Source organism: Notolepis coatsorum (genome assembly GCF_963971535.1).
Source record: "Notolepis coatsorum genome assembly, chromosome: 2".
Lineage (NCBI taxonomy): Eukaryota > Metazoa > Chordata > Actinopteri > Aulopiformes > Paralepididae > Notolepis > Notolepis coatsorum.
This window is the reverse complement of record NC_140166.1, coordinates 270,902-283,707: the sequence shown is the minus strand read 5'-3', so window position 1 is coordinate 283,707 and position 12,806 is coordinate 270,902. Positions and strand designations below refer to the sequence as shown.

General features: G+C 45.7%; 1 protein-coding gene across 1 annotated transcript in view; it reads left to right on the top strand.

The window, feature by feature from the left end:
* ttc22 (tetratricopeptide repeat domain 22) overlaps positions 1 to 8,181 on the top strand; it is an 81,811-nt gene extending 73,630 nt beyond the window's left edge. Inside the window, exon 9 of the mRNA XM_084307590.1 lies at positions 5,680 to 8,181. Coding sequence (XP_084163716.1) covers positions 5,680 to 6,246 — 567 coding nt within the window. The 3' untranslated portion in view covers positions 6,247 to 8,181. The remainder of the gene's footprint in view (positions 1 to 5,679) is intronic.
* The last annotated feature ends 4,625 nt before the right edge of the window (positions 8,182 to 12,806 follow it).

The window sequence follows — 12,806 nt, the reverse complement described above, 5'->3', positions numbered from 1 at the left end:
ACGTCAGGTTAGAGCCTCGTTTACCAGCAGCTAGCTGTGCCCCGTCTGCCAGACGTTAGGTTAGAGCCTCGTTTACCAGCAGCTAGCTGTGCCCTGTCTGCCAGACGTCAGGTTAGAGCCTCGTTTACCAGCAGCTAGCTGTGCCCCGTCTGCCAGACGTCAGGTTAGAGCCTCGTTTACCAGCAGCTAGCTGTGCCTCGTCTGCCAGACGTTAGGTTAGAGCCTCGTTTACCAGCAGCTAGCTGTGCCCCGTCTGCCAGACGTCAGGTTAGAGCCTCGTTTACCATCAGCTAGCTGTGCCTCGTCTGCCAGACGTCAGGTTAGAGCCTCGTTTACCAGCAGCTAGCTGTGCCTCGTCTGCCAGACGTTAGGTTAGAGCCTCGTTTACCAGCAGCTAGCTGTGCCCCGTCTGCCAGACGTTAGGTTAGAGCCTCGTTTACCAGCAGCTAGCTGTGCCCCGTCTGCCAGACGTTAGGTTAGAGCCTCGTTTACCAGCAGCTAGCTGTGCCTCGTCTGCCAGACGTTAGGTTAGAGCCTCGTTTACCAGCAGCTAGCTGTGCCTCGTCTGCCAGACGTCAGGTTAGAGCCTCGTTTACCAGCAGCTAGCTGTGCCCCGTCTGCCAGACGTTAGGTTAGAGCCTCGTTTACCAGCAGCTAGCTGTGCCCCGTCTGCCAGACGTTAGGTTAGAGCCTCGTTTACCAGCAGCTAGCTGTGCCCCGTCTGCCAGACGTTAGGTTAGAGCCTCGTTTACCAGCAGCTAGCTGTGCCTCGTCTGCCAGACGTTAGGTTAGAGCCTCGTTTACCAGCAGCTAGCTGTGCCTCGTCTGCCAGACGTTAGGTTAGAGCCTCGTTTACCAGCAGCTAGCTGTGCCCCGTCTGCCAGACGTCAGGTTAGAGCCTCGTTTACCAGCAGCTAGCTGTGCCCCGTCTGCCAGACGTCAGGTTAGAGCCTCGTTTACCAGCAGCTAGCTGTGCCTCGTCTGCCAGACGTTAGGTTAGAGCCTCGTTTACCATCAGCTAGCTGTGCCCCGTCTGCCAGACGTTAGGTTAGAGCCTCGTTTACCAGCAGCTAGCTGTGCCTCGTCTGCCAGACGTCAGGTTAGAGCCTCGTTTACCAGCAGCTAGCTGTGCCTCGTCTGCCAGACGTCAGGTTAGAGCCTCGTTTACCAGCAGCTAGCTGTGCCTCGTCTGCCAGACGTCAGGTTAGAGCCTCGTTTACCAGCAGCCAGCTGTGCCTCGTCTGCCAGACGTTAGGTTAGAGCCTCGTTTACCAGCAGCTAGCTGTGCCCCGTCTGCCAGACGTTAGGTTAGAGCCTCGTTTACCAGCAGCTAGCTGTGCCCCGTCTGCCAGACGTTAGGTTAGAGCCTCGTTTACCAGCAGCTAGCTGTGCCCCGTCTGCCAGACGTTAGGTTAGAGCCTCGTTTACCAGCAGCTAGCTGTGCCCCGTCTGCCAGACGTTAGGTTAGAGCCTCGTTTACCAGCAGCTAGCTGTGCCCCGTCTGCCAGACGTTAGGTTAGAGCCTCGTTTACCAGCAGCTAGCTGTGCCTCGTCTGCCAGACGTTAGGTTAGAGCCTCGTTTACCAGCAGCTAGCTGTGCCTCGTCTGCCAGACGTTAGGTTAGAGCCTCGTTTACCAGCAGCTAGCTGTGCCCCGTCTGCCAGACGTCAGGTTAGAGCCTCGTTTACCAGCAGCTAGCTGTGCCCCGTCTGCCAGACATTAGGTTAGAGCCTCGTTTACCAGACGTCAGGTTAGAGCCTCGTTTACCAGCAGCGACGAGCTCACAGAACAAGACACGTCATCAGTAGATTCACACACACAGGCACAACAGATAAGAACAAACAATACAAATCTGCTAAGACGGTTACAAGTCGATACACACAGTGGACCGGAGATCACACTTTTAAAGGCAGCGAGAGATGGAAGACCCTCCAGCTGTAGGGGTCAGTCGGAGCAGACCTGCAGGAACCCTGAGAAGCAGCCGGTCCAGAGCAAACCTGCAGAACCAGCCGGTCCAGAGCAAACCTGCAGAACCAGCCGGTCCAGAGCAAACATGCAGGAACCCTGAGAACCAGCCGGTCCAGAGCAAACATGCAGGAACCCTGAGAACCAGCCGGTCCAGAGCAGACCTGCAGGAACCCTGAGACCCAGCTGGTCACTTGAACGTGAAGTCAAGTCAAGAGTTTTATTTGTCACGGCATACAAGCATACAGTGAAATGCGGGTGGTCATGCCCGCAGAGATTGTGCAATAATACAAGTAATAAGAATAAGACATAACAGGTATAATGTACATGACGTTTACAAAAAGCATGGTAAGACATGCTAAGGTCCTGCGATAGTGCAATACACTGTTAGCTATGGATGAGGCACTGGGTCTTATGTATGAATGAATGAAAACTTTATTTAACAGATTGCAGAATGGGTACAATACAGTACGGCTCAATACATACAATTGTTAAGGGGATGCAGACCTGAGAAAGACTTTTGTCTTGTTTACATCAGGGTCCCCCATTTTCAATTCATATAGACATTTATGACATACACAACATACATGACATTTATGGCATAGGGACATACAGGTATTTAGTACTGATACATTTGTGACATAAGCGGTATTCAAATATACAGTACTGTTACCCCTAGATCCTGACAGAGTATATACATATGATGGGGAGGGGACTGTACATTAGGAGGGGGTGGGTGGGTGGGAGGGCAATATCCATACGGTGGGGAGGGAATATATACATGCGGTGGGGAGGAGACTGTCTATTAGGAGGGGGTGGGGGTTTTGGGCATTTACGGTGGCCAGTTTCGAATTGCAGCCTCCCGTAGGTGCTCTTTAAGAGCGGTTTTGAATGTGGGCAGGGATTCACATTCCTTTACAGCTTTGGGTAGGGCGTTCCACATTGATGTGGCATAATTGCGAAACGTGTTTAGTCCCTTGTTTGAGCCGAATCTGGGTTTAACATGATTTGTTGAGCTTCCTCTGGTGTTGTGGTTGTGGTATTCACTGACCTTTGGGAAGTATTTTGACATGTACATGGGCACCCCGGTCGTATAGTGTATCTTGTAGACCAGGCCCATTGCAAGTTGCTGTACTCTGTCGTCTACTCTAAGCCATCCTAGGTTGTCAAAGTGGGCAGGGGTGAGGTGGGTTCTAGGAGTCAGGTCAAGCAGTAGTCTGACCAGTTTGTTTTGTGATGTTTGTAATCTTGTTTTAAGCGCCTTTGAGGTGCTTTGGTACCATGAGGTGCAAGCATAGTCGTAGTACCCTTGAATGAGTGCTCCTGCCAGAGTCTTCAGGGTATTCTTGTTTACCAGAGAGGAGATCCGGTACAAGAATCTAGTTTGTTGGTTGACTTTTTTTATTACATTGGATGCCATTTTGTCACAGGAAAGATTTGCCTCTAGGATGGAACCCAGGTAGGTAATATCAAGTCAAGTCAAGTCAAGTCAAGTCAAGAGTTTTAATTGTCACGGCATACAGGTATACAATGAAATGCGGGTGGTCTTGCCCGCAACGATGTGCAATACAGTGGTACATATAATAGAATCAAAAGAAGAAACAACATTGTGCAGTAACAGATAGCAGGTAACATGGAGTGACATCTCGGTATCTGTACATAGTTATTTACAGCGCATGTGTGACATGCTAGTTAGCTTTGGTAGTGCAATACACTGTTCCTGTTATTCTAATTTAAAGTGTCCTTTCCTTTGGCCATAAGTGTGCGTGTGTGCGACATGAGTGTGTGCCCGCTCATGTTAAAGTGTTAAGTGGCTGCTCGTGTGTGAGCGTGCACAGTGTGCGTGTCGTGTGTGTGTTCATGTGTGCTTGTGTGTGGACAGTTCAATGTTCTGAGCACTCAATGTACATTGTTCATGGCTCTGATGGCCTGATATTGTCACCCACTGTAACTGAGAAGCCGTCGGTCTTGCTGAGTTTGTTGTACACTACTATACAATACTATACAATCTACAGTTTATACTATATATCCTTATGCTATCTTGCTATATCCATCTATTTACTATACAAGAACCACTCCCGTTCTTTTTTTAAAGTGACCTTTTTATTGTGTAAAGTGACTGTTGAGTGTGAGTGTGTGCAGCATGTGTGTGTGTGTGTGCGTGTTAAAGTGACTGTTAGTGTGTGAGCGTATACAGTGTGTGTGTTGTGTGTGTGCTCATGTGTGCTTGTGTGTGGAGAGTTCAGTGTTCAAGACTCTGATGGCAGAATAGCTTCCAAGATTCCATTCCAACAGTGTAGTTATGTGAGGGGGACGCTTACCAATAATAAGGGCTTTAAGAATAAACAAATACCAACGATAGTTGCACCTTTCAACCAGAGAAGGCCGTCCAACCTTTTCATGAAGGACACAGTATTGGGTCTCACACCCCGTCACCAGTAAGTCTGAACGTGTAGAACAGTTGTAACCCAGTTACACATTTTTTCCACTCTGTATTGTATATTGTATATATGTATATTGAACACTTTTGTTTACACTTGTTTACGTACTTTTGACTCTCTATTTTATACTTTATAAATTTTTTATCTAGCACACTCTCAGGAGCAAAACAGAAAAAAAGCATTTCATATAAAAGTATTCTGTATTTTTGTATGACAACTAATAAAATAAACTTGAAACTTGAAACAGTGCTGTGGTGTAGGGCTGAGCCCAAACGTTCAAACCTTTGTTCGTTACGTTGGCATTCGAATTCTAAATCAACATTTGAATTTTTTATAAAAAAAATATATAAAAAATGTATTTAAATTTTTTCTATTAATTCTGATTAAACCAATGGGGTTTTTCTTCAGTTGCAGATAAAGATTAGGCTACACTAATATTATAGTATTAAAAGAAACTGATGAGTTATATTCATTAAAGAAAGTTGATTTAATTGATTTAGTTGGCTGGGGCTTCTCCCTGGGCTGGGGCTGGAAAGTTGATTTAATAAAAAAAATACTCATTTAATCAGATTAATCACTTTATTCAAATTGAGGATTTAGTTTGAGGATATTTATTAAAAAAAAATAAGAGATTATTAAAAAAAAAGTTCGAATCCCAAAAGCAGGCTTCGGGGCCAGCCTCACTGTGGTGTAACACCCTCTCCCCCTGCAGGTGCACTACTACATGGGCCTCACTGTGGTGTAACACCCTCTCCCCCTGCAGGTGCACTACTACATGGGCCTCACTGTGGTGTAACACCCTCTCCCCCTGCAGGTGCACTACTACATGGGCCTCACTGTGGTGTAACACCCTCTCCCCCTGCAGGTGCACTACTACATGGGCCTCACTGTGGTGTAACACCCTCTCCCCCTGCAGGTGCACTACTACATGGGCCTCACTGTGGTGTAACACCCTCTCCCCCTGCAGGTGCACTACTACATGGGCCTCACTGTGGTGTAACACCCTCTCCCCCTGCAGGTGCACTACTACATGGGCCTCACTGTGGTGTAACACCCTCTCCCCCTGCAGGTGCACTACTACATGGGCCTCACTGTGGTGTAACACCCTCTCCCCCTGCAGGTGCACTACTACATGGGCCTCACTGTGGTGTAACACCCTCTCCCCCTGCAGGTGCACTACTACATGGGCCTCACTGTGGTGTAACACCCTCTCCCCCTGCAGGTGTACTACTACATGGGCCTCACTGTGGTGTAACACCCTCTCCCCCTGCAGGTGTACTACTACATGGGCGTGGACGCGCTGCAGGAGAGCCTGCTGGTGGACGAGACGGCGGTGAACGGCGCCCTGGTGAGCCTGTCCAAGGCGCTGCAGTACGAGCTGGCCCGCAGCCTGCCCCACCTGCACCTGCTGCGCGGCCGCTGCCTGCTGCTGAAGGCCGAGGAGCAGAACGCCGCCGACTGCTTCAAGCGGGCCCTGGAGCTGGAGCGCCCGGGGGCCCACCGCAACACCACGGCCCTGCGCTGCCTCCTGGAGGCCCTGCTGGCCCTGTTCACCCAGCAGGGAGGAGGCCCCCCCGAGGAGCCCCAGGGCGGGGGCGCCACCGCGGTCACGCAGCTGGAGGAGTGGCTGCGCCGGGCGGAGGGGATGTACTCCGGGGAGGCGGTGCGGGCCGAGCTGCGGGGCCTGTGTCGGGGCCACACGGCCGAGGTGGCCGACCTCTCCAGGACCCTGATCCGCACGGGGCGGCTGCAGCTGGTGCGGAGGCTCCTGGAGGCGGTGCAGCCGGGGCGGCCGGCCAAGAGGAGGCCGCTGGCCACCAGGACCTTCTCCCTGATGTGAGGCGGAGGAGAGCGGGGCCTTGTTTACTACAGGGACGTCCCATATTGGCATTCAAATGTAATATCGGAAATGATCGGTATCGGTTTTCAAATATTATTTTTACATTTATTTAACCTTTATTTACCCAGGCAAAAGTATGCATAATGTTGTGGGGGGGGAGAACCCTGCATATATCGGTATCGGTTGATATCGGTATCGGAAATTAAGAGTTGGACAATATCGGTATATCGGATATCGGTAAAAAAAAAGCCAATATCGAACATCCCTATTTTTTACCGTTGTCCCGCCGGATTCCAGGTTGTTGCTGGGTATTAGTGGAAATACAGTTAAAGTAGCCTACTATTGTTCTGTATTTAACATTTTCCTTTTTCAACAGTAGTCTATTTATTCATACAAAATACTAACAAAGAGAGAGAAAGAAAAAAATTGCAGAAAACAGTACTGTCAAAAGAAATGACTTAGAATACACACAAGTAACCCCAGACAAAATGGGCCAACTTCTCAAAATGTCAATGGACAGTCTGTCTGTTTACTGGGGGCTGACATCTTAATTAGAATGTAAAATGTGTTATTTTCACTCCAAGCCTGGCTGGGATATGAAGCAAGCAAGACATAGTGGCACATATACAGCTGTGTTATGAGGCTAGCGAAGCGTAGTGGTACATATACAGCTGTGTTATGAGGCTAGCGAAGTGTAGTGGTACATATACAGCTGTGTTATGAGGCTAGCGAAGCGGTACATATACAGCTGTGTTATGAGGCTAGCGAAGCGGTACATATACAGCTGTGTTATGAGGCTAGCGAAGCGTAGTGGTACATATACAGCTGTGATATGAGGCTAGCGAAGCGTAGTGGTACATATACAGCTGTGATATGAGGCTAGTGAAGCGTAGTGGTACATATACAGCTGTGTTATGAGGCTAGCGAAGCGTAGTGGTACATATACAGCTGTGATATGAGGCTAGCGAAGCGTAGTGGTACATATACAGCTGTGATATGAGGCTAGCGAAGCGTAGTGGTACATATACAGCTGTGTTATGAGGCTAGCGAAGCGTAGTGGTACATATACAGCTGTGATATGAAGCTAGCAGAGTGTAGTGGTACATATACAGCTGTGATATGAGGCTAGCGAAGCGTAGTGGTACATATACAGCTGTGTTATGAGGCTAGCGAAGCGTAGTGGTACATATACAGCTGTGATATGAGGCTAGTGAAGCGTAGTGGTACATATACAGCTGTGTTTTGAGGCTAGCGAAGCGTAGTGGTACATATACAGCTGTGATATGAGGCTAGCGAAGCGTAGTGGTACATATACAGCTGTGATATGAGGCTAGCGAAGCGTAGTGGTACATATACAGCTGTGATATGAGGCTAGCGAAGCGTAGTGGTATATATACAGCTGTGATATGAAGCTAGCAAAGTGTAGTGGTACATATACAGCTGTGATATGAAGCTAGCAAAGCGTTGCGGTATATATACAGCTGTGATATGAAGCTAGCAAAGTGTAGCGGTATATATACAGCTGTGATATGAAGCTAGCGAAGCGTAGTGGTACATATACAGCTGTGTTATGAGGCTAGCGAAGCGTAGTGGTACATATACAGCTGTGATATGAGGCTAGCGAAGTGTAGTGGTACATATACAGCTGTGATATGAGGCTAGCGAAGCGTAGTGGTACATATACAGCTGTGATATGAGGCTAGCGAAGTGTAGTGGTACATATACAGCTGTGATATGAAGCTAGCAAAGTGTAGTGGTACATACAGCTGTGATATGAAGCTAGCAAAGTGTAGTGGTACATATACAGCTGTGATATGAAGCTAGCAAAGCGTAGCGGTATATATACAGCTGTGATATGAAGCTAGCAAAGCGTAGCGGTATATATACAGCTGTGATATGAAGCTAGCGAAGCGTAGTGGTACATATACAGCTGTGTTATGAGGCTAGCAAAGCGTAGCGGTACATATACAGCCGGGAACCAGCAAACTAGGGGCCAGCATGGACAGTAATTTTTTAGTGTATGATTTAGTGTAAGGATGAATGGCATTCATCAGTCTCTGTTTTATCATCAACCTCCTTTGATGTGTGTGTGTTTGTAGGGGTCATGTGGTCGTGGTGATGTAAACGCTGCTCTCACCTCTGAAATTGACCAAATAATCGTATTATTTGCCAGAGATCATAAAATACAATGAGTTGAACATTGCTTTCAAAATAAACAATAATATCTTTAAGATGTAACTTAAGAGTGACCAGTATTTCTTCAAATATATTATTTCCAAATCTATCCAAAATTGAATAGTATCTAACAATTTGAAAATTCATTATCTTTCTTTAATACGCTTTTAGTCACTTCCTTTGTTTTTTTTTCAATATGTGAAGTATAATGTCTGACTTTGATCCATTTGTTTAAAAAAAAAAAAAAAAGATTATATATAAAGAATAAAAAGACCCATGTCGAATATTGTGCCTTCATACATATTGTTTTCATAATGTCTTCAATTACAAATCAGCAACCCCTACGCTATTCCGGACCATGGATGGAAGCTAGACGTGTCGAAATGGCCAGCCATCCACTGGCCAGAGACGTATATACGTATTTGATTGAAAAGCCTAGTGTTTACACTAAGGAAAATCTAGGAGATCCAAGAGTCAGAATTCTAACTACCGCTAACTGCACCTGCATGGCTGGGTGAGTTCAAGTTCAAGTGTAGGCCTTATTTGAATTGTAATTATGTAATCAAGCAGCCATCCCACAGATAGGGACAACAGGAATCATAGCTGTGGTTAGGAGTTTTATATCTGTACAGAAAGCAGGGGTGTAAAACAAACTGGTTTACACAAACTGTTGAGACTTTTCAACATGGACTCAAGACCTACCTTTTTAGAAAGGCCTTTTATTAGTTTTCATGTCTTATCATATGGTGTTCTGATGTAACTCTGTAGCACTCTGAGATTCTCAGGAATGTAGGGTGCGTTACAAATGGAATGTATAATTATTATTAGGGATGTCCGATATTGGCATTAAAATGTTATATCGGAAATTATCTGTATCGGTTTTCAAAAAAAATATAAATTTATTTTTTTACATTTCTATAACCTTTATTTACCCAAGCAAGCAAGTAAGAACAAATTCTGATTTTATTTGTCAAAAGTATGCATAATGTTGTGTTAATTCCACAACAAGAGATATGTAATGTTAATTACCTTGGGGGGGGGGGGGGGGGGGGCCCTGCATATATCGGTTGATATTGGTTGATATCGGTATCGGAAATTAAGAGTTGGACAATATCGGTATCGGTAAAAAAGCCAATATCGAGCATCCCTAATTATTATTATTAAAAAGTACCCAGAAATTATACTTAAGTGAAAGTATGGGTACCGTCTCAAAATCTTACTCTAGTAAAAGTCAGAGTATCTGGCTAAAATCACACTTGAGTAAAAGTTTAAAAGTTTCTACTTTTAAATGTACTTAAGTACTAAAAAGTTTATGTTTTTTCTGACTGTCTATTCTTCTGATAGCAGGTGTTTAATCAAAGATCCCCGCTTTCTAGTCTTGCACAAGGACCAATCAGCATGGGTATGGGCGGGTTCATTTTCCATTGATGGGGATTTGATTGGCTGTTTTTAAATAAAGCTCGGCCGCAGGATTAATAACATTAACGTTAGTTCAGCCAGAGAAACAAATATACTAATTAAAATAGCTGGACCTGCGAGATTTGTACTTTGTAGGTCTGCATTTGAAATGTAAGGAGTAAAAAGTATGTTTTTATTCTCTGAAATGTAATTGAGTAAAAGTAAAATGTATACAAACCTGATAATACTCGAGTAAAGTACAAATCCCCCAAAACAGTACTTAAGTGTTGTAACGAAGTACAATTACTCACGTAGTTTACACCCCTGACAGAAAGGTACAGGTGCTCAGGTGAGGAAAAGCACCTGCCCCTAATAGTAGCTTTATAGAGCTGATCCAGAATCAGTCCTTCAAGATGGGTGGCGTAAAACTCCTAGCACTAATCATATCAATCTAAAATCATAATTAAAAGTCAATCTCCTTTACTTAAAGTAGGCCATCCATATCCTTCCAGGCTCGCTTCGTGCTGCCGCCATTATGTGTCAGATTGATCTGTCTGGCAGTGAGGCAGGGTCACCCTGCGAGGTGAAGAAATGGAAAGACATGTCCAGGGAACAAGTTGAGCCCCAATGACTTGGGGGATATTAACTTCAACCGACGCCAAAGCGACGCCACACAGAGTTGCCCCCGCTCCACAAAAAAGCCCTGCCACCCTCGGAAACATATCAGGTAGTTATTTCTGTCCTCAGCACACAGTAACCTATCTGTCCTCAGCACACAGTAACCTATCTGTCCTCAGCACACAGTAACCTATCTGTCCTCAGCACACAGTAACCTATCTGTCCTCAGCACATAGTAACCTATCTGTCCTCAGCACACAGTAACCTATCTGTCCTCAGCACATAGTAACCTATCTGTCCTCAGCACATAGTAACCTATCTGTCCTCAGCACACAGTAACCTATCTGTCCTCAGCACACAGTAACCTATCTGTCCTCAGCACACAGTAACCTATCTGTCCTCAGCACACAGTAACCTATCTGTCCTCAGCACACAGTAACCTATCTGTCCTCAGCACACAGTAACCTATCTGTCCTCAGCACACAGTAACCTATCTGTCCTCAGCACACAGTAACCTATCTGTCCTCAGCACACAGTAACCTATCTGTCCTCAGCACACAGTAACCTATCTGTCCTCAGCACACAGTAACCTATCTGTCCTCAGCACATAGTAACCTATCTGTCCTCAGCACACAGTAACCTATCTGTCCTCAGCACACAGTAACCTATCTGTCCTCAGCACATAGTAACCTATCTGTCCTCAGCACACAGTAACCTATCTGTCCTCAGCACACAGTAACCTATCTGTCCTCAGCACACAGTAACCTATCTGTCCTCAGCACACAGTAACCTATCTGTCCTCAGCACACAGTAACCTATCTGTCCTCAGCACATAGTAACCTATCTGTCCTCAGCACACAGTAACCTATCTGTCCTCAGCACATAGTAACCTATCTGTCCTCAGCACACAGTAACCTATCTGTCCTCAGCACATAGTAACCTATCTGTCCTCAGCACACAGTAACCTATCTGTCCTCAGCACACAGTAACCTATCTGTCCTCAGCACACAGTAACCCATCCCCTTGAAATCATTTACACATGACTGGACCCAACTTTACACATGTATAGTGGGGTCCGAAAGTCTGAGTCCACTACCAAGATCACATGTATAGTGGGGTCCGAAAGTCTGAGTCCACTACCAAGATCACATGTATAGTGGGGTCCGAAAGTCTGAGTCCACTACATGTATAGTGGGGTCCGAAAGTCTGAGTCCACTACCAAGATCACATGTATAGTGGGGTCCGAAAGTCTGAGTCCACTACCAAGATCACATGTATAGTGGGGTCCGAAAGTCTGAGTCCACTACATGTATAGTGGGGTCCGAAAGTCTGAGTCCACTACCAAGATCACATGTATAGTGGGGTCCGAAAGTCTGAGTCCACTACCAAGATCACATGTATAGTGGGGTCCGAAAGTCTGAGTCCACTACCAAGATCCGTTTGTTTTCATCATTGATAGAAAACTAAAAGGATTATTCCTTTTTTTATGTCTTGGTTAAGTACTGGTGTTCATGATGCCATCCATCTTAAAAGGACATGTATAGATGCAAAACTAATAATTAAAAAAAGATCACCTGCTATTATTTCAGTTTAGGCATGGGGTCTATTTCAACATCATTGGCGTTGAAATAGATCTCATGCCTAGACTGAAATATTGGTGGTGTTCTTTAAAAAAATATAATAATAAATGTTGAGTCTACAGGTCCTGGAGGATGTTTAAGATGGCATCATGAACACCAATACTTACCAAGACATAACAAATTAAATAATAATATTTTGTTATTAATAATCCCACCCCCCTCCCAGGGAGGTTAGGCTGGGATAACAACAGTGTTCCTGTGGGTCCCTCATCTGCATGACAATTGAAGACTTCTTCTAGAAATGCTTCCCAAAGCTTGAGGACTTCTTCGTGGACCGCCTCCTACCAGAGCTCATCTGTCGGCGCCCTCTGCTGGCTAGCTGTATAGCTATACATTATCCCGCTTATTACATGGCTAACTTACTAACAATATACCCAATTCATTTTACACCATCGACAAGACAAGATCAAATGCAGACGCAGTTCTGTTCTGTCGCTCCGCTGTCATCGCCGGCAGCTTCGCCAGCGGCAGGTGTGTCTGATTGGCTGCACTGATGCAGTGTGTCAGTGGGCTTGATTGCTACAGCTGCGCACAGCGGTCATTATTGCTCGGCAGAGGTCCGTTATCGAGTAATAACGGACCTCTGACGAGCGCTATTGACCAATCACAATCAAGCATTTCGGCAAATGTTAAAACGCCATGTAATAAGTGTAAATAATTCATCTCAAGACAGAATTTATTGAGTAAATAGATTCATTTAATATCAAAATATTCTTTTTTTTATTGTTT